At 38.6% G+C, this 20,670-nt stretch overlaps 1 protein-coding gene across 2 annotated transcripts in view; it reads left to right on the top strand.

Moving 5' to 3' along the window:
• gabrg3 (gamma-aminobutyric acid type A receptor subunit gamma3) overlaps positions 1 to 20,273 on the top strand; it is a 46,157-nt gene extending 25,884 nt beyond the window's left edge. The window contains exons 4-9 of one of the 2 annotated variants that reach the window (XM_028403592.1): positions 8,367 to 8,587; positions 12,230 to 12,312; positions 15,395 to 15,532; positions 16,746 to 16,898; positions 19,285 to 19,484; positions 19,992 to 20,273. In XM_028403592.1, the coding sequence (XP_028259393.1) occupies positions 8,367 to 8,587; positions 12,230 to 12,312; positions 15,395 to 15,532; positions 16,746 to 16,898; positions 19,285 to 19,484; positions 19,992 to 20,273 (1,077 nt within the window). Of the gene's footprint in view, positions 1 to 8,366; positions 8,588 to 12,229; positions 12,313 to 15,394; positions 15,533 to 16,745; positions 16,906 to 19,240; positions 19,485 to 19,991 lie in introns of both variants that reach the window. The other variant, XM_028403591.1, reaches the window with a different exon arrangement.
• Positions 20,274 to 20,670: the final 397 nt, after the last annotated feature.

The following is a 20,670-nucleotide window of genomic DNA, read 5'->3' as shown; positions in this document are numbered from 1 at the left end:
TACGCAGACACACCTCCCTCTGTCTCTGCAGGCAGTGGAGACTAAGGGTAGATTTAAGCTGAAATGAGGAATTCATGCTGTTGGGAAGTTCAAGCCTGTAGTCAGTTTGAGTTAGTAGCGCTGGCAAATTGTTGCGCTGTATGCAGCGGACCTGTCTTCGCACGGCACTGTATTTACGTATACCGGGGCTAGTTTTACTAACTTACCACTAATGTCCAGTGATAATTGTATCCCCTCCAAAAAAAAGTTAAAAAACAGATTCTCATTGGGTGCAGGAAGGGTTAAATTTCCTTCTTTTCTGGCGTCCTACCAAAAGATATCCTCCTGTCATTGGTCCTACCCAACGCCCTTATGATTGGGTTATATCAAGGGCTCTGGTCCTACCGTAACACACATGTGTGCAGCTACATTGGTTGGCAGCTCCAAAACGCATGTGAGACCACAAGTGCAAGACAGTTGTTGGAATCTTTGGTCCCCACCAATGTCAAAAGCAAATCTACTCCACTGAGAAGGAGTAAGGATGGCAGGGAAACTGTTAAGCAAGAAATCAAGTCACTAAAATAAATAGGAAAAAGTTGCTTTGCAAAATCCAACCAAGTAGATGTAATTCTGATGGAATAAAAACTTTAATTTATGCTGTTAACAGTAATATGTTCCTCTCTTATGTCATTATATTGTATCACTTCTAAGCTAACAATTTAACCTTTGCACATCTACATCTTATCTAATAGATCTAATAAATCTAAAATAAAATAAAATAAAATAAAATAAAGGTGTTAAGTAATGATCATGGGTTTTCTTAAACACATTTTACAAGCTGTTCCCTTCTGGCATCATCATTTTCATCTACCATGACTACACAAATGCATTCGCAGATGTATACACACACACACACACACACACGTTCCTTTTTCAAGGACTGAAATACTGACCTCATGTTACATTTTCCTGGTGAGGACAGGCTGTATTACCCTTTTGTAGTTGTATCTCTGATTTTGCAGATATTTTTCATTTTTTTTCTGGAGTTTTTCTAATTCACACTCTGACCAGGTGATCAGAGGAGCCTTATTCTGTTCCAACATTTCAAAGCACCACTCATCCACACACAGAGCCCAAGGTCTTTCATTTGCTGTAGAGGTTTTTAGTGAAATAACACAGTGGTGTTTTTGTGCTGGAAATTTTGACAAATAGCTTCAGCTCTGAGGGATCAATAAAAAGATTCTTTTAGCATACATTCATTATGAGTTTACTTTGCTGCAAGAGAATGTAAATGGCTCTAACATGCAGCAGTATGTTGTAAAAATCATCTTGCTCATCCAGCTGTGGTTTTGCAGACCTATGTGATGAGGTGTGTGATTAGATGAATTTTCTGCCTATTTTCTAAGGTTGCAATTTGGAAAGGCTTTTATAAACTTTACTAATACTTTACCCTTCCAGCATCACATACTTACAAACTTAGAGGAGTCTAAGTCTTTGGCCAAGATGACTACAAATTTCAAATTGCTTGAACATTTCTGCAGCCCAAAGTTGAGAGTAAAGTACAGGTAAAAGAAATGGAAGTCAAAGTCAAAGTCAGCTTTATTGTCAAATCTGCTATATGTGCTGGACATACAGAGAATCGAAATTGCGTTACTCTCAACTCTGCAACATATAACATATAACTAATAACTTAAGTTAAATATAAAGTGTAAAAAATGTACCTACAATGAGGCACACAATGAAGGCACACTGAGTGAGAGTGCAAAAGATGTAATGCAAGACAGTTCAGTTGACATAATGTAAACAGTCCAGGTGATAGTTTAACTTATTAGCAGCTTCTGTGAGACTGGTGTGACATGACTAAGGTGCAAAGAGAATGCACAGGGTAAAGTGGCTGGAAGCAGTGAAGTCTGGATTAATAACTTATTTGTGTGGTTACTCTCTAAATACTGTGTCTGTTTCGGGTTAGTTGAGTTAATTGAATTATTAAATGTATAAAACACAATATTAATCAACAAAATCCTTTCATTCAGTTTTTGTTCTATAACTCTTCTTCTATAACTCATCCTGTGCAGGTTCATAGAGGGCTTTTCCCAGCATGCCTTGGGTAAGAGGTTGAGTACATTGTATTGGCAGTTCAGAGTTGTTTTTAGTCTACATTAGAAAACTTCCAGTTTGTTTATTCTATGTAACAAAGCTCAAAAAGCTTTTTATGTATTTTAATTAGGGGTGGAGCGGTTCACAAAATCCACGCTTCGGTTTGTGTCACAGTCCTAAGGTTACGGTTTTCCGTTCAGTTAAGTGTCAATTTATTGTTATATATATAACATAACAAGACTTTATTTCTTCAAAAATGTACATTGTCATGTAGAAAATCAAGGCCAATGAAGTTACCATATTTGGTTCCTTGCCCGTTAAAAAAAGAAAAGCTAAATATTTGAATAGCACTAATTTTTCTATCTACTCAAAAGTACACAAATCACTTGTGGTTGGGCAAGAAAGGATGGAACCACTCTGAGGACATGAAGACAGACCTAAAGCCAGCAAATGACTATGATGAGATGTCTCAAAGCACAGGAAAGATACAGAATGTGTTATGTGTTTCTGTATGCATTTTAAGTGCCAGCTTCGCACTGCAGAGCTAGAGTTGTATTTTTTGCTGTAATTTACAGAATCTAGTGCAATGACCAGGGCAACCTGTAGTAAGAGCCACCTCCGCAGGACAAGACTCAGCTGTTCACCTCCACCTCAAAGACAAAGGACACTCCTTTGAGGACAACAACGTTCACATTTTAGACAGGGAGGAAAGGTGGTATGAAAGAGGAGTCAAGGAAGCCATCTATGTTAAGCTGGAAAAACCTTCCCTTAACAGAGGTGGTGGCCTCAGACATCATCTTTCCACCACATACAATGCAGTGATTCCATCCATTCCCAGGAAGTTTGCACATACTCACAGTAAGAACAAAGGGCTGTCAACCAGTCCCCCTCCGGCAGTTTCATAGTCGTTAGCCAGTCGTTAGACACACCTGGCCCAGTCAGCCAGAACATCACAGGTAAGTATGGAAACATTTAGTGCTATTGTTTTTAAGTTTTTTTTAAGTTTAACCCAGACCCACCCACATAGGTCTGTAACCACATATAAACCATGTTTCCCCACCAAACAGTTAGAACTGATGAAGCTGCTTGGATGAGCAGCGAAACGTCTTCTAGAAAACTCTACAAGTCCAGACGCCTTGCTTCAATCTTCTCTACGTATGATGACCTGGATGACTGAGAATCTTCATCAACAACCTGTAGTAACCTTTAGAATTTGCTGCAGGTTTTAGAAAATGTGGTTTATTGACTGAGCTCCACTGTTGAACTGCAGTAAAACAGATGTAGAGTGTTTTCTGTTTAAAAAGAGTTACTTCAGTTCAGAGAGCTGAAAAATAGTTCAGAGTTATTAAAGTTCTTAAGTTCACAGTGTAGTGTCAAGAAACTGCAACTGCAAAGTATTTCAAAAAAACAAGTATAAAAATACAAAATGTTGTTTGCTTATCGTATATCTTCTCTATCTGGTCTTTTCTAAAAGTTTGTTTTATATCCAGCATTTTGCTTTTATTAAACTCACATCACAAGTCCAGTCCTGTTCTATTATTGATGTATACAACCTGCCTTCAAGTCCTCAAAGCTGTGCACATGTCATACTGTAGACCTGCCACTACCACAACAACTCATATACATTTCAAAACTAGCTAAATAGCTTAATTAGCTCAGTGTATGTTGCATTAGCTGGTGTCAGGGTTTGTGGTGTGGGAGGAAAAACTAAAAATCACACTAGCATAGCAAAACGTGGCGTGGCAAAACAAGGACAAAAGTATAACTTCAGGCAGACTAGATCAAAAAGCCTGGCAAAAGCAAAACGAGATTAAAATACATGGCATGGCATGAAACCTGGAGAACACGGCTGTAGCAAGACTTGGCAAGGCTCGAAGACAGTAACAAACCCCCATGAGAGATGAGACAAACCGGCACCCGGTACAGGGAAGACATAGGCTGTATTCGAAATCACTCCCTGCACACTATATATGGCCCTATATAGTGCCTTCGCCATTTTGTAGTGCTGTCCGAATTCTTAGTGAGAAATTATAGAACCCATATAGGGCCCTCAATGTATCCCACAATGCATCTTGAAAAGTAGTGTCCATCCGATGGTTACCTGTCTTATAAATATAATGATGGTTTAAAGAATGTAGCATGACCGGTTGTGTTTGTTTTATTTATGTTTTGCCATAAAACGTTTATTGGGCTATAAAGGCACAAATTATAATTGCTAACAAGAGAGTTTGTTTAGCCGGCAGAGATCGGCTTGTTTAATTTGCAACAGCAATGACGTAATTAACGGCGACAGAAAATGATGTAGGTAGTGTCTGAAATGTCCAAAAATGCTTTCACAATGAGTTCACTATATGGTGCCCTACATTGAACTCCCCATATGGGGAGTAGGGAGTGAGTGATTTCAAACACAGCCACAGACTATATACACAGGGATCAGGGCAGACAAAGAGACACAGGTGAGACACATTAAGAAGGAGCGGGTAATCACACGGGAAAGGCTTGGACAATACACAAAGTAAAACAGGAAGCACAAGACAAGGCAAGACAAACACCACAAGGACAACAAGATACAAGAGCTAAACAAAAACCCAGAGAACTAAACACCAGCCCTACAAAAATAAAATAACTGGACACAGGATTAACCAAAAACAAGGAAAACAAAACCAAAAAGAAACACAGGGTCATGACAGGAAGGGGTTGTCACCTGAACAAGTTGTCTCATTTTTACCTCTGAACTCTGAACTGGCCTTGGGGCTGATGTACACAGCTATAAAGGCCATCACAATCTGCCATACACACGTTATTTAAATTGCCTTGAAAAATTAACAAATTAATGTTTACGGTAAAAACTATGAAAAGTGCTGATGCTTCACTTACCACACAATAATGTGGGTGTTTGCTAATGACTTGACAGTATTTGGAATAGTCAAAGTCAACCAATTTAACTTATTACAACTACATTTACATGAAAATGTAAGATTCTTAACTACTCCATTCCTCTTCCTATTTATTCTTTATTATCATTGTGTTTTTCAGAATAAATTATTAAAACCTTATTTGTATAGGTGAAATGAAAAACTGCACCAGTGAGTGGCATTGTGTGTGTAGTTTTTGCTAGGCTGCTTCACGTTTCACTCTTCCATTAGTCAGTAAACTGACAGAATAATTCTTCATGCCTCAGAGTCTGCATTCAGCCATGTGCAGATTTTCAATAATGAGTAATATTTCCATTTGTCCACATGATTTAAATCCTGATGGGGAAACGCTCAATTATAAGAGTAGATCTGTTCAGCATGGCCCAACATAACATCTGCCAGACAGGAGAGAATGATGAATGATGGAATTAAACGTTTCACTTTCCCCAGTGTATCTTTAACAATAAATCCACTCTTACTGATACACAGAGTGCATCTGCACATGTTCAGTCTTTTAGCAGGTTTTCTTTCAGTTCAAGTGATCATTTATACCAAATTTGAGTAAAGTCTGTCTAAGTGTTCTTAAGATGTTGCACTCACAAGAACTGAATAGGTAAACAGACAAACACAAATGCCTTTTGCCATAGTTGTTGCTAGCAAAGAATAGGTAATAAGGGCCAATAAGGTAATTGTGGGAAGCTAGCAAAATTTGAAAGTATCTCTTCAGGGCATTGTTCAGAACCACCCTCTCCCATTGAGGAAACTTCTAAAGCCAAACAAAAAAATGTCATCTGCTGGCTGCAAGAAGACACTCTTGTAGCTTATAAAAAGCTGTTGTCACAAACAAAATGTGGAGTCATTTTTAAATGAACAATCTACAAAGGGGCAGAAACCTATCTCGAAGTTGGCATTACAAGTCATTAAGACATAAAATGGAAAGTCTGTTTTTATGACTTTGTGAGAGAAGAAGAAGAGTTAAATCAGAGAAAAGCATTTGCCAAGCTGTCAGCACAAAGATAGATGCTCAAATTTTGGTCTTTTAGTTTACAATGGTCCATTTGTTTTTTTAGGCATAACAGTTGTATACACTTAATGTCAGTATGCACATCAGCCTTAATAAAGCTGCTTGTCAGGCCCACTTTTTTATTAAAACCACCTGCTATGGTGACTAGATACTGCTGTGATCAGTGGGGAGGAGAAGTGGAGTCAATATTCTTTTATAGTAACAACTGCCTTCTTAGAGACATAAGAATACTGCATGTTTTGAGGCTGTGTATATGATTTACCTCTCCATCTGCAGCTAATTGTTTCCCACTGTAATTGCTTTAGCTCACATTAAATCTATTTATTTGATCTGCAGCATTTTTCTTTCACTTTATTCGATCCTAGGTAATGTTTAGGTTTTTTCAAATCCTCTGAGCTCTGCACAATTAAAGGTCATGAGCAGCCAGTGGTTCCCTTGATTATAGACTGCATTCTAATTGGTGAGCCATTCAAACTGGTGCAGAGGCTGGGTAAAAGGTCAAATGTATTTCAGGCTGTGGCAGCAGTATGAAAAGGCATGGGTTCCTGGAGGAGGGCTGGCTGTCATTACTGTATATCTTTATATGAATTGTTGCTAAAAGAAAAAAAAAAAATTAAATTGTTGCTGAGGAGATGTTGGCACAATGCTGACCTTGAATCTGGTGTATTGATGTCAGGCTGCACAGGTTTAGGTCTTTGAATAGTTTTTTCACATTTTAGAGCTGCATATATGATAAAGATTAGTCATTGTTTCATTTTTTATTAATTTAACATTAGCATAACATCTTAAACAGCCAGTAATGTTTAAGGGCAACACACACGTCAAATGGTGCTTCTGATACGAGCCAAGAGTCAGATCAATTGATTTGGATTGAGCTCCCTGCACAGATTTTCTATGGGATTAATGTCTGCAGACTGACTAGGCCACTGCAAGACCTTAATATGCTTCTTCTTGATCAATCCTTTGTTGCCTTGGCCATGTGTTTTGGATCATTGTCATGCTGGAATACCCACCCGCGACCCATTTTCAATGCCCTGGCTGAGGGAAGGAGGTTCTCACCCAAGACTTGATGGTACATGGCCCTATCCATCCTCCCTTTGATGCAGTGCAGTTGTCCTGTCCCCTTGGCAGAAAAACAGCCCCAAAGCATAATGTTTCCACCTCCATGTTTCACGGTGGGGACGGTGTTCTTGGATTCATAGGCAGCATTCCTCCTCCTTTCAGTCTTTCATGGTGTAGTGTGTTACCAACTGTTTTCTTGGTGACTATGGTGCCAGCTGCCTTGAGATCATTGACCAGTTCCACCCGAGTAGTTCTGGGCTTATTCCTCACTGTTCTCAATATCATTGAAATCCACAAGGTGAAATCTTGCATGGCGCTCCAGACTAAGGGAGGCAGTTATTTTATATTTCTTCCCTTTGTGAATAATCACACCAACTGTTGTCACCTTCTCAGCCAGCTGCTTGGTGATGTCTTGTAGTCCATTCCAGCCTGTGAAGAAGTAAAATATATATATATATATATATATATATATATATATATATATGTACAATGACAGAACAGTCGAGTGATATTTAATCAAGCTAAATTAAATTCAAATATCAATAAGACAGGGATGTCCAGTGGTTCATGCATACTGTAATACCACAACATCACTGCATCATCTGTCTGCTTCTGGAGTTTTTACAATGAAATGATTAATTCAGAAATGACATAATGAAATGATCTGTCCCATCAGGACTGTCTGACAGTGGATGTTTTCCTAAAAGCAGGAGATTGAACTTATGTGATCAGTTAATGTAAACCATCAGTCCATCAGTGTGGTTCTCTCTTTGTCTCCAGGACTAACGGAAAACTCATCAGTAACTATACCGTGTGGCCTAGTTGTCAATGTATCACCTAAAATGTAAATGTCATCTAATATTTGTCAACAAATTTAAAGAGTTGTACAAATGCAAGTATAAGCTGCAGTCTTGGAGAGGTTGCACTTGTGTGTGTTAAGCCGATCACTGAGGTGAGGGCCCTTGATATATGGACCAAACAGCCAAACAGTTAAATGATAAATGGTCCTGTGGGTAAAACTGATAAATGATAGATGGCATACAGTTTGTTGTTTCTGAAACACAAAATCCTCTTATTCACTGTCATTTAAAACAAAAATCAATACTCCCTAGGTGCTCCCCCATATACACTTAGTCACAGTGGAGCATTTGTAACTTTTATATATATATATATATATATATATAAAAGTTACAAATGCTCCATATATATATATATATATATATATATTTGATCCTGTGCAGAATGTTCACTAACGTGTATTTTAATTTAATTTAATTTTATTTTTTTAGGAATACCAAATTGACATCATCTTTGCCCAGACATGGACAGACAGTCGCCTTAGCTACAACAGCACAATGAAAATACTGACACTGAACAGCAATATGGTTGGACTGATTTGGCTGCCCGACACCATCTTCAGAAACTCCAAAACTGCAGATTCCCACTGGATTACAATGCCCAACCAGCTGCTCAGGATATGGAATGATGGGAAGATACTTTACACCTTAAGGTAAAAACAGCCTTCTGTTTTAACCCGGAAGTGTTGGAACCAGAGTTTTCCGAGTGTTGGAAGCCTATACTTATACATGCTGTGTTTAATGGTGATGCTATACTGAATGTTTACCAGTTTTGTTCACAACTATACAAAATATTCACAAATGACTGAATAAACATGGCCTTTACTTGCAGCCCTTGTTTATTGTCTTGGAAAGTGATTGCACCAAGTTACTTGCTGTAACATTTGATGGACATTTTGATTTAAAAATAAAATAATTTCACTTACAAGACCTAATAAACCTTATGAAACAATAGTCTATACTATAATACTGAAACAGATGCATGTAGTGATGGAATTTTGTTTTTAATTTTTTAGCTTGCAAAGTAATATCCCAATTAATATTTTATATATTAACACTATAAAGGTTCAGAATCAGTTAAGTGCCATTTTTTTTATGGTGGACACCTGTCCAGGGCTCTAGACTAACTTTGCACTGGTGCACCTATCTCTGTTTGTTAGGTGTACCAGCACCAACCCAAAATTGATCTTTATTACAGGAAATATGAACAGGCTAAAATAATCACATCATCCTAAAATTAATTTGGACCATGTTTAATGAACACAATTAAATTAAAAACATATTTGCTATGTACTCATATACTCATACTCATATAAATTATGGGCAAACTAGTTAACAGGTCTGCATGTCAGATTAAGTTAATACAGCATTCTTCATTTCCCTGTTTGCTTTCTCTTTTTCTCTGTATTTTCTGGTTGTCGCTCCTCACTTATCTCATCTGCCAACATGTATTAAAAATGATTAAAATGACACATCTTTATTTAAAGGTAGGGTAGGAGATTTCATTCTGATGCACTTTTTGTTAAATTAGTGTAACTTCTCTTTACAATCCGATAGCAACCCATTAGTTCGGCAGTTTTGCTTTAAAACGAAGAATATGAATCATCTGTGGAAGCTATAAAACACTAAAAACATCAGCCAATCCTACGAGGAGCACCTGCGCGGAGTATTGGCTGGTTGTCACTCTCTTCCTGCTCTGCGCGCACCAGAGAGGTACGTGCATGATGGCCGAAGTCACAGACTGGTTGGGAGGCATGGCTTTGGGGTGAGCTCGAGAGAAAGGGGCGTGTGTTTACTTTCAAACTCTGGCTGACTCTCACTGGGTTTTCAAAATCTCCCACCCTACCTTTAATATTTATGATTGAGATTTATATTTTGCTTTTTTCAACATAAACCCATTTCTTATGTACATTACTTTGAACTTGAAGTAATCCAGCCATAAAGTGATCTTTGGTCTGACTGCAGCGCACGCATTTTCAAACCACAGGGAGAATTGTTTTTCCTGCGATGGCTGGTCGCAGCGGTGCAACCTCTGAGTTTTTTTTTTTTTTTGGTCACACCATTGTGAAATTAGGTCGCATGTGCAACCAAATTGGTTGCACTCTAGAGCCCTGCTGTCCCATGAAAACAGTGGATCATCCAAAGTGAAAATTAAGATGAACTAATATCGAGACAAATTGTTGTCCTACACAAGGACTTTAGTCTGCAGGAGGACTTTAGTCTCCTATTATGTAGATCTTTCAGTATCACCTTCAAACACCCACACATCAGTCAGTCAGTTCATGTTGTTGTATAGTATTAAGTTGTTTGTTAAATTCATGTGCAACGTCAACATTATCTCATGTAATTAGCTCTTTCACCAGTAGGGCAAATTGGCTGCTTTAGCTTTAAGACCAATTTAAGGCGGCCACCCTTGTTGCCAACCCTCTTTAACAATAAACAACAATAAGCATCTCTTCATCTTTGAATCTAAGATGCTTTCAGATGTTTTTTAATAATAATGTTGGTTTACATTTTTATATTCCACATGTGGACTATAGATTTATTTGAGCACTGTTCATGGCTTTTTTAAAAGGTAGGATAGGAGATTTTGAAAACTCTGAGAGTCAGCCAGATTTGGAAAGTAAACACACGCCCCTTTCTCTTGGAGCTCACCCTGAAGCCACGCCTCCAATCACATGGACGTGCATTACCTGAAGACGAGCTGCGGTCTGTGACTTCGGCCATCATCCACATACCTCTCTGGTGCGCGCAGAGCAGGAAGAGAGTGACATCCAGCCAATACTCTGCGCAGGGTCCACCCGGAGGATTGGCTGATGTTTTTAGTGTTGAAGCTTCCACTGATGATTCATATTCTTCATTTTAAAGCAAAACTGCCGAGCTAATGGGTTGCTATCAGATTGTAAAGAGAAGTTACACTAATTTAACAAAAAGTGCATCAGAATGAAATCTCCTACCCTACCTTTAATGTTTGTCTGCACCAGGAAGAAGAAGTTGCAGAATATCAATGTGCAAGTCGAGTCACAAACAACCTTCCTGTGCAGTTGTTGTTTTGACTGTTTACAAGCGTGCAAACTTTGTGTAGTAATATCCGCTGATAGAATGAATGGAAGACAATGAAATGTCATTTTGTATTAATTGTTCATTGGCTTGACTGGAGTAAACAGAGATGACATTTTCTGATAGACATGGCTCTCCCTCATGCATAGTATTGTTCCAGTTTCTTTCCTTAATGAGGCTGAAAGATCAGAATTACAGTACAAAGATTGTTTTCTCTGATTTCTTCTCCTATTATTCGATCTTATGTGTTCACATTCAAACATTTGATTTATAATTTCTCTTATTGTTGCTTCGATATCAAACTCTCTTTTATAAGCATCCCCAGCACTTCCTGTAGCCTCTGTTCCCAGTGAGAGAAATGATACTGCTTTCTTTAACTGGTTTATAATTGAAGGTCAACACCATACTTGCTTCGTAATGACATTTTGTTTGAAATTGTTAGTGATATGTCAGAAAAGAGTGAAAAGAGGAATACAAACAGAGTTGTTGTTGTGGTTTGATCTTTTGGGTTCTGTTTGTCTTCTGTTTTTGTTGTATTATCCCCCCTGCCTCGTCCTTCCTTGTTTGTATCGTTGTTACCCTGCCTGTCCTTACCTTCTTCATTGTCGTTTTCTCCTGTCCTCCCTCATGTGTTGTAATGTTGTTTCATGCTTCCTGTTTTCCTTTGAAGTCCTGTCCTCCCTAGCTGTGTTCCAATTCAGGGTCTGCATCCTTCGGAGTGTGCATTTTTAGGCCGCTTACATTACAACGTTGCGCAAAGGCTGTCCCAATTCACCAAAATTCGAAGGGTCCTTCAAATGCGTCCCCCTTTTGCCTGAATATTGCCTGTGCTCCCCTTTGTCTTTGTCAGATCATTGTTTGTCACTCCCCGTGTCGTGCTCACCTTCTTACCTGCATGTCTCCCGCTGTGCTGTGTCCTCCGTGTTCCTCCCGCCCTCCTCTGGATTATCACTTATTGTTTGGTTGGTTTGTACTTCGTTTTCATTGTCTTATTTTTACTTAGTCGTTTGGAGTTCAGTTTTGGATTTTGCCACCTCCTTGACTGTGATTGAGTTTTTCTCTTTGGCTTGATTAAACCTCACCTTTAGTTACTTCACTTTTTGTCTGCGTTTGGGTCCTGTTATTGCACTGCACATGACAGTTGTGCATGGCAAAGTGGAAGCTCTGAAGCTTAGAAATACACAACCATCAAAAACTGCAGTTGCAAAACTGAAGATTCCTTGTTGTCTTTTCAGATTGACTATAAATGCAGAGTGCCAGCTGCAGTTGCACAACTTCCCAATGGATGAACATTCATGTCCACTGATCTTCTCCAGCTGTAAGTATTCACCTTTCTTATGGTAATGAGAGTATATTTCTATGATGTATTTTTCTATACAACTATACTTTATACTATACTTTATACTTTGACATACAGATAAATGAAGCCCTTGCTAAACCTGTACAGTAAAGGTGGTGTAAATGTAGCCTGTCAACAAATATTTCACACAGTGGAATTTTTTTCTGGCTGGCTAATATTTGGAGGTGAAAGTCTGTCAGTCCATCCAGCTCTCACCCAGTGAGTGAAGCCTTGTCGCTCTCTGCTGTGGATCTGTAGTAGCCTCTCAGATTAGAAGGTTAGAGTGATTCAGTGTGATGAAACCTTGCACCTTGTGCAGCCTAATATAGCGTAAAACTTACTTGCCAGACTGCCTTGCCTGTTCCTACTGTGATCTATTAGGGTAATTTCCTTACCACAGGACATTACACTGGTTTCCATGACAATGTTTCTGCTTTCTGATTAAGTCAGATTTACTTATCTTTAAAGTCATCATGCCACGGAAGACTGGAATAACATGGTGCACAGCTCAGCACAATGCAAAGTCAGAGATAAAGCCAGACTGTGAACTCAATATTACATATCATATCAACATATCATTACCTGGGAGAAAACATTTGATGAAAGCATGATGTCCTTTAAAAACATTATTAGTAAACACTAGACTCAAGGATGAATAGTTGACTCTTAGATCAAGAGGAACAATGCAGTTCTTGTCCTGGCTGTGGAACACTGGATGAGTGCAAATGTATGTAAACCTATCTATTCAGGGGTGGTTTTTTTACCAGCACAGGAGAGACAGCAGGGAAGAAAGTTTGTCTGGTTGTCTGCCTGAATATGGACAAAATAAACCTGCCATCAAATGATTTTATGAATGGACATTTGAGTTTTTCCTATCTGCATAAACCAAATACCCACGGTGCACAGAAGTGACTGTTTGATTAAGTTGATCATTTTTGTTTAGTTAAAGTTTCAAATACTTTTGGACAAATAGTCACTACAACCCAGGTTCTAGTTTACCCTACTTTTTCCAGACATAACATGAAGTGCTTCTCCTGCTTATCCCCACTCTCAAACATGACCAGACTACATTTTGATATTTAGTTACAGTTTATTTTTGAGAAAAAAAAGTCAAAATTAGCTAGTATAAGTATAATCTTCCTAAATGTTCCTTAAAAATGACACACACATGCACACACTTTTTTTTCTTCTTTTTTATACACAATGGCCACATGGGACCAGAAATACTAAAGGTATAACAATGCAACAACATTTCATACTGGCTTTTGGTGATATATTCCAACATGAGTTCTGACCAGTGTAAAAGTAGTAGCATATTTTATCCACCTGTAACCTTGTTGATAAGTCTTATTTATTTAAAGCCATTAATGTTTAATGAAAATCTCAGAAAGTCTCAGAATGCTGACAACCTGATCTACAGTTGCAAAAAAAAAAAGTTAAAACTGTTCACAATAGTAAGCTATTATTTTTGACGGCAGATGTTGCTGTAGATTTACTGATATTTGTCAGGGTTTGTGGATGAGAGGACACAGGTGCAGGCAGAGAGTACTGTTTCCAGACCATTTTATTCTAAGACCCTGTTTACACATAGCCGGGTATTTTGAAAAACGAATATTTCCATCCCTCCGTTTTCCAAAATAACATTGTGCACACATCATCGGTTTCAAAAAAGTTTCCGCTTACATTAACCCACATAATTACGCATGACTACGCCGAGCCTGTAGGTGGCAGTGTAGGAAGAAGGAGAAAGCCGTGCAAGCCAATCAGAAGCCTCATCGATGCAGTCTGGCTCTTTGTGTCAGAAGTTGTTCCAAAATTGCTGAACCTGGAGACCTCACATGTCTCTGCTCCTCTACATAGTAAGAGTTGGTGCTGACACCAACAGAAATGCAAACACTACCAGGAATGCTTCCATTACTAGACTACAGCTGCTCTGGCAGCTGTCGGCAGACTGCCGCAATCTCAGTTTTTCTCAGTTTTTGTCGGTTCACATTTAAGCGCGAATACAAAGTTTTCCAAAATCTCCACGTTTGCCGGAGTTTTTATAAAGATTCGTTTTCAGAGGCGAAAACTCCGTTTATGTGTAAATGAATAAACAAAGGGAAAAGTCTTCGTTTTTCAAAATACCCGGCTATGTGTAAACAAGGTCTAAGTGGAGGTCCAACCAGGCAAATGAGAAACCGAAAAGATAACAAAAAAAGGAAAAAACATGAAACATAGAAAAAACTAACATGAACGCAAAAAACCAGCAGAAACTGAGAAACAGAAGCAGAGATGCTAGGAAGTCTGGGTACTGCGTACTGGGTATGAACAACACATTCTGGCACAAACAAAAAGGAGGACAAGACCTAAATAGACAAGGGTGACAAGACACAGGTGAACACAATCAGGGCAGGGCAGGTGGTCACACAAGGTGGAAAACAGAAGTGAAACACATGGAAATACACAAGAAAGCCTAGAAAAACTTAAATAAAACAGGAAATAATACTAAACCATAGGAAACATGACTAAAATACAGCCAGAAACACTGAAAAACAGGGAAAATCAAGAACACACCATGAAAAACCCAAAATAAGGGTTAGAGGTACATAGTAATGGAATTTATTCATCAAGCATGTGTTAAAACAATTTAGTTTAGCCAACATTTCTTACTTGGCAACATGTTTTTGGTCATTAGAAGTCTATTACACCAAACTGCTATGAAAGCAAGATCATAACTCTGTTACTTAAAATTATTACGTGTTTGTTAAAGACAGGCTACCAGAAATGAAATCATTAACCCATCATTAACCTGACTGACTACAAAAGAACTCCGAGGCTCTGTGTGTATCATGTGAAGGTCAGGCCAACGTAGTCAGCTTTCTTTCTGCCTCTGTCTTCGTTCCACACTGTCTTTTCATTAGCCAGTCTCCAGTACAAGACAAATGTTGCTGTGGGTGGCCCTAGGTCTGTCTGCACAGGTCATCCATCATTAGGATGTGCCAAGTAGCGCCAAGGGTCACAAACACACATGCACGCGTGCACACACACACACACACATGCTCACTCTGTGTAATTGCAGATGGATACCCACAAGATGAGATGATTTACAAGTGGAGAAAGAACTCGGTGGAGATAGCAGACCAGAAGTCCTGGCGTCTGTATCAATTTGACTTCATGGGCCTGAGAAATACCACAGACATAATAAAGACTACAGCAGGTAAAGAAGCATGCATCTTTCATTTAAATATGTAGCTAACAAGCAGGGAATGTGTTGGTATTTAGTGTGGGCAGGCATAAGACATTTCACTTAAATTATCATGCCATCATTTTGGGTTTGAGATTCACAGCAACAGCAGATTGGTACTGATGTTTAAAAATATGAAATATAGGAAACTGTTATGACACAAGAAAACTGTCAGCAAAAGTAACTGAAAACTGCCGTCCACACATGAACTATGTAGAGGGTATAGCACATTTTCATTTCATTTATAAATGACAAATAACTCAGTTGGAAGCATGTTTATAATACTGATCCTCTGTAGTGTTGTTTTCTTATCAGTAGGATAGCTATCAACTCAACAGAGAAATAATTTATGAGGAACCACCTTAACAGGAAACTGTATGTGATCTGCATAGTGCAGACTCAGCTGCTGTATTTTAAGAATTGCTGTATAGTGCTGTTAAAAAAGTTTCGGAGTAAAAATACTTTAAAAATTAAGCCTTACACATTTTTATCAGTATGACTTCACTTCAGAACAATAGCACCAAAGAGAAAATTAGACTGATGAGACTGATAAGCACCCAGACAGTCTCTAGTCTTTGATACTTTGTTTCTGTTCAAGCAATTACAGATGGATTCCATGATATATAGACGGTGTATCAGATTTAAGGCTTAAAATAAAAAACATTAACCTGCACTGTGAGGCTGATTATTAATTACCTTCACACATACTGCTAAGAGGCCGGTTAGCTTTTTAGGAACACTAGTTAATTTGGCTGCTGCTTTAAGAATAAAACATGAAATACTACTTTGTACTACTTGTACTAACTGTGTAAATTGGTTTTAGCTAGGGCCATTTCACACTGCTACTACTACTCTACTGACAAGTAGCAGACTTCAGCAGAAAGAAGAGCTGCCAGCCAGGAATGTCCTTACTTTTTGTTTAGACTGTATTGTTATTGATTGTTATTGTATAGTACTGTTAAACTGGTGATTCTTGGGCACTTTATGTATCTGCAGTATCACTGAAAGAGTGAAAAGCAATTAACAGAGTAATAATGTGAAACAGTTTATTGAGATCTAGAAGGTTAAAGTCAGATTTTGTCCAGTCCAACTGGCTGAAACATTAGGGCAGCAGTGCACACGTTAAAGGAGTTTTTATGTAGTGTTTCTGTAAGGTTTGACATTGCTGTGTTGTTTTCACTGACAGGTGACTATGTGGTGATGACTGTCTACTTTGATCTGAGTAGAAGGATGGGCTACTTCACCATACAGACCTACATCCCCTGCATCCTCACTGTGGTCCTCTCCTGGGTGTCCTTCTGGATCAAAAAAGATGCCACTCCAGCCAGAACCGCTTTAGGTACTGTGTGTGATGATGTATGGATGCTTTTTAGCTAAAGTTGCTAGCATAATTAGACAAACTAAGGAATAAATGTTCCCAAGATAATTCTACTTGTAACCATGCTTTCAACATTGAATCACTCCACCTGTCTCCTCTGGTTTTCTTTTTCTTTTCTTCTTTTCTGTTGTCATGCAGTCCTGTGGAGCATTTCTGTGACGGTAATTGATTTTAGTTTCATTTTTTCATTTTATTTATTTTTTTCCTTTTTTAAATGTTATTGCAGTGCCCAAAATATCAACACAAGTCCTACAAAGATACAACCCAATCAAACAAAAAAAACCACAAATACACTTCCACAAACACAGTAACTCTTCATGACCACAGAAACTGGTTGGTTTAAATGGACATTTATTGTTTTGAAACATTAGCTTCTTTCCCACACTCTCATGCTATTAGGCCCTTAAGCCTTCACACCATGAACACAAAGCACATAAGTACAATATGCAGTGCAAATTAAATGCAACAAAGGATGGCGCTCAACACAAAACAGATTCAGATGAATGCAGTAAAATACCTTGTTGACCGCTTGTCATAAAAAGAGTTCTTTTGAGTCCTTCTGACTGTCCCTATGTTGTAATCAAGCACTGAAGAAGATCACACTTAGATAATTCCATGTTGTTTAAATGAAACAGGCCAGCACCTGGTTCTCATCGCAGTGATGGAAAAATGGATGGATGTTCACAGACTTTTACCACTTACAGATTTGTAATACTGTATTTGATTTTGATTTTGATTTTTCCTCATTAAATCAATTTTAAGGTATAATATTTCTGTCCCATTTGTTTGATGGTATTCTACCTTTAGGACTGTGAAAAACTCCTGAAAAGGTACTGTAAAAATGATGTAGATATATAGAAAAGTATTAAGTACCTTTCTGCAAGGGATGGACAAAACCTACAGGCCTATGAAACTCTATAGATGTTATAAGCTTTTTTCCAGTTAATGACATTTATTTAGATTTTCACTCTGTATTTGAGATAATGCTGCATCAATCATTCTTAACGGGGCCCTGCATCCTCCACCATTACACGCTCAATACTGTATGTTCACACAATAGCAGAGAATGAACAAGTAGAGCATGCAGGGGAAGAATGGAGATAATGAATGGATTTCAGATGTGGGCTGATTGTAAAAAGATGGGTCAAGTGTGGGAGTCGGTGTATAAAGCCCCTTTCAGATGTATCAAATGATTGGGGTGAGTCAGCTAAGGGAAGCAAACCTTTCAGCTCAGGTTAGTGTCTTAATATCAAGTAGTTACAGTACCACCTAGCAGTACACTTTCTCTTCTTTTATACATACAGACTATTGTACCTTACAACCATTTATATTCCATTCCATGTAGAGCTCATCACAGTTGCACCCACATTCAGCTCATTAAAGATGAATGCTTTTGAGAGTTTCCCTGCTGTCCATTGTATTGCTCAGAGGAAAACCTCTGGAATCTGCAGCACAGCATCAGCAGAAGGCAGGTAAGACTAATCACAGTAGCAAGCAAGGGCTAAAGGAAAAGTGTGACGTCCTCCTGAAATAGATGGGGCTAACCTGTTACCATAGTAACCTCAGTGAAACAGAAACAGATGTTTTTTTCTCCCTTTCAGGCATCTCTTTAAACCTTATTGAGAAGGGAGAATCAAATCACACAGCAATGCAAGAGGTCTTTCTTATGTCTGTGAACCTGAGTATTTCACAGTTTGTCACATTAATGATATGCTGTTAGTCAAAATGAAAATGTCAGTTTCTAACTTAGTAGAGTGACACTGTCACAATAAGTAAGCCTCTTTTAGAATGAACAAAATAATAAAAAAATGGGAAATGGATATTGCATGATTTAACATGGTCGGAAACTGCAAACGCTGTTCTAATAAAACAGTGTGTGAGTAGTAGGTGTAAGTGCACAGACTTAAGTTCTTACTTTCTGACCTGGCTGACTAGACACATCTGTAAATGCTGAACAGCAAATCTTCATGACGTCCATCACGCCTTCTTTCTGTGGTCACATGGCATTTGTTGTGTTTCGGACTGTGGCCATGAAGGATCTGTAGTCAAACACAGATGCACAGATCTGTCAGTGTTCACAGAATCCATGTTGTCTTACCCTTCTCTAGCTGGTGCTCTGTTAAACCGGCTCAAACACTGATGAGATTATTCTCTTTGTGTTGTATGTCCACAGCGCTAATATAATCCTGTGCAGTTGGCTCAGGTCTCTCCAGAAATAATGTCAAAATATCAAATGTTTGGTTTTGAGCTGTGCTAGCAATTTGACACAACACACCACAGCAACACAACACCTTCAGTCTGAGTTACCATGTGGGTGATTACATTTTCCCTTTTTCCTGTGTTTTAGGTATAACTACAGTTCTGACTATGACCACACTCAGTACTATTGCCAGGACATCACTACCCAGAGTGTCATATGTTACAGCCATGGACCTTTTTGTCACTGTCTGCTTCCTGTTTGTCTTTGCTGCTCTAATGGAGTATGCAACCCTAAATTACTATTCATACAGCGTCCGAAGACCCAGCTGCATGGAGCCTAAAAGATCAGTAAGTTGACTGTGTTCATTTTTCAATCTATTCAAATCCAGTAAATATCTGTGCTGCAGCATTTGTTAACCATCATCAGCTGAGCGAGCTTGTAGAAAAATGATAAAAGTAGATCTAGTTGATGCCCTTATATAGAGGGTAACGGTCACATTTTACATAAGTAGCTTTGCTCTGATAGTGCTTTGGGGTTGTTTTCACAGGATTGAAGTGAGAAAAGTGATCAGGATTGAGATGATGTAATTTTGCCCTCTATAAGTTCTTCTGATAAGACTGTTACTGTTTTAAGGGACACTGCATCAGTCAGAACAGAGTACAGACTGTCATTTGACGTCCAAACCAAAAATATATATAATCTGCTGAGACTGTAGACTGAACAGCCCAAAACAAGGACACAAACAGACAATTACAAAAGAACTGGATCATCATACATACAATACTATTCATTAAAATCCTTCCTACCCTTCCTGTGGTTCAAATGTTAGTCTGATTGCCTTTTTCTATTTTCAGAACTACTCTGTCCTGGAAGTGAGACCTCCTCCACATACTATCATCGCTTTAAACAACTCCATGTACTGGCAAGACTTTGAAGATGCTTGTGTCTATGAGTGTCTGGATGGAAAAGACTGCCAGAGCTTCTTCTGCTGCTTTGAGGAGTGTAAAGGAGGTGCATGGAGAAAAGGACGTGTCCACATAGATCTACTTGAACTGGATGCATACTCGCGCGTCTTTTTTCCCACCTCCTTCTTGCTATTCAACATTGTCTACTGGGTAGGATATCTTTACCTTTAATGTACTGAAACTATTTTGTTTCAAAGGTAAACCAGCAGAGTTTAATGGAGGAAATTCAATATTGATGAAATCTAACACCAAATAAACTCTTTCCTGTGGCTCCTGAAGAGATGAAAGCTTAGAGGACGGTGTGAATCTGGAGGCCTGTGGCTGGCACAGATTTCTGCTGTATGAGAATACAACATAGTACTGATTCATGTGCTGCACACTGCTGTGCAAGTCAGGATGGACTGTGCCAGTGACGATTTGAAGACAAAGAAGAAAATGTGCTTTGGACTCCTACCACAGACTTCTCAGTCAGGAGGATGATTCTTGTTGTAGGGTTTGTTGTATTATCCAGCCATCAGTCAAATCCAGTTGATAAAAAAATCCAAGGATGTTAACACCATTTATAGTG

This window comes from Parambassis ranga, chromosome 4, assembly GCF_900634625.1.
Source record: "Parambassis ranga chromosome 4, fParRan2.1, whole genome shotgun sequence".
Lineage (NCBI taxonomy): Eukaryota > Metazoa > Chordata > Actinopteri > Ambassidae > Parambassis > Parambassis ranga.
The sequence above is the reverse complement of the archived record's forward strand: the minus strand, read 5'-3'. Positions and strand labels throughout refer to the sequence as shown.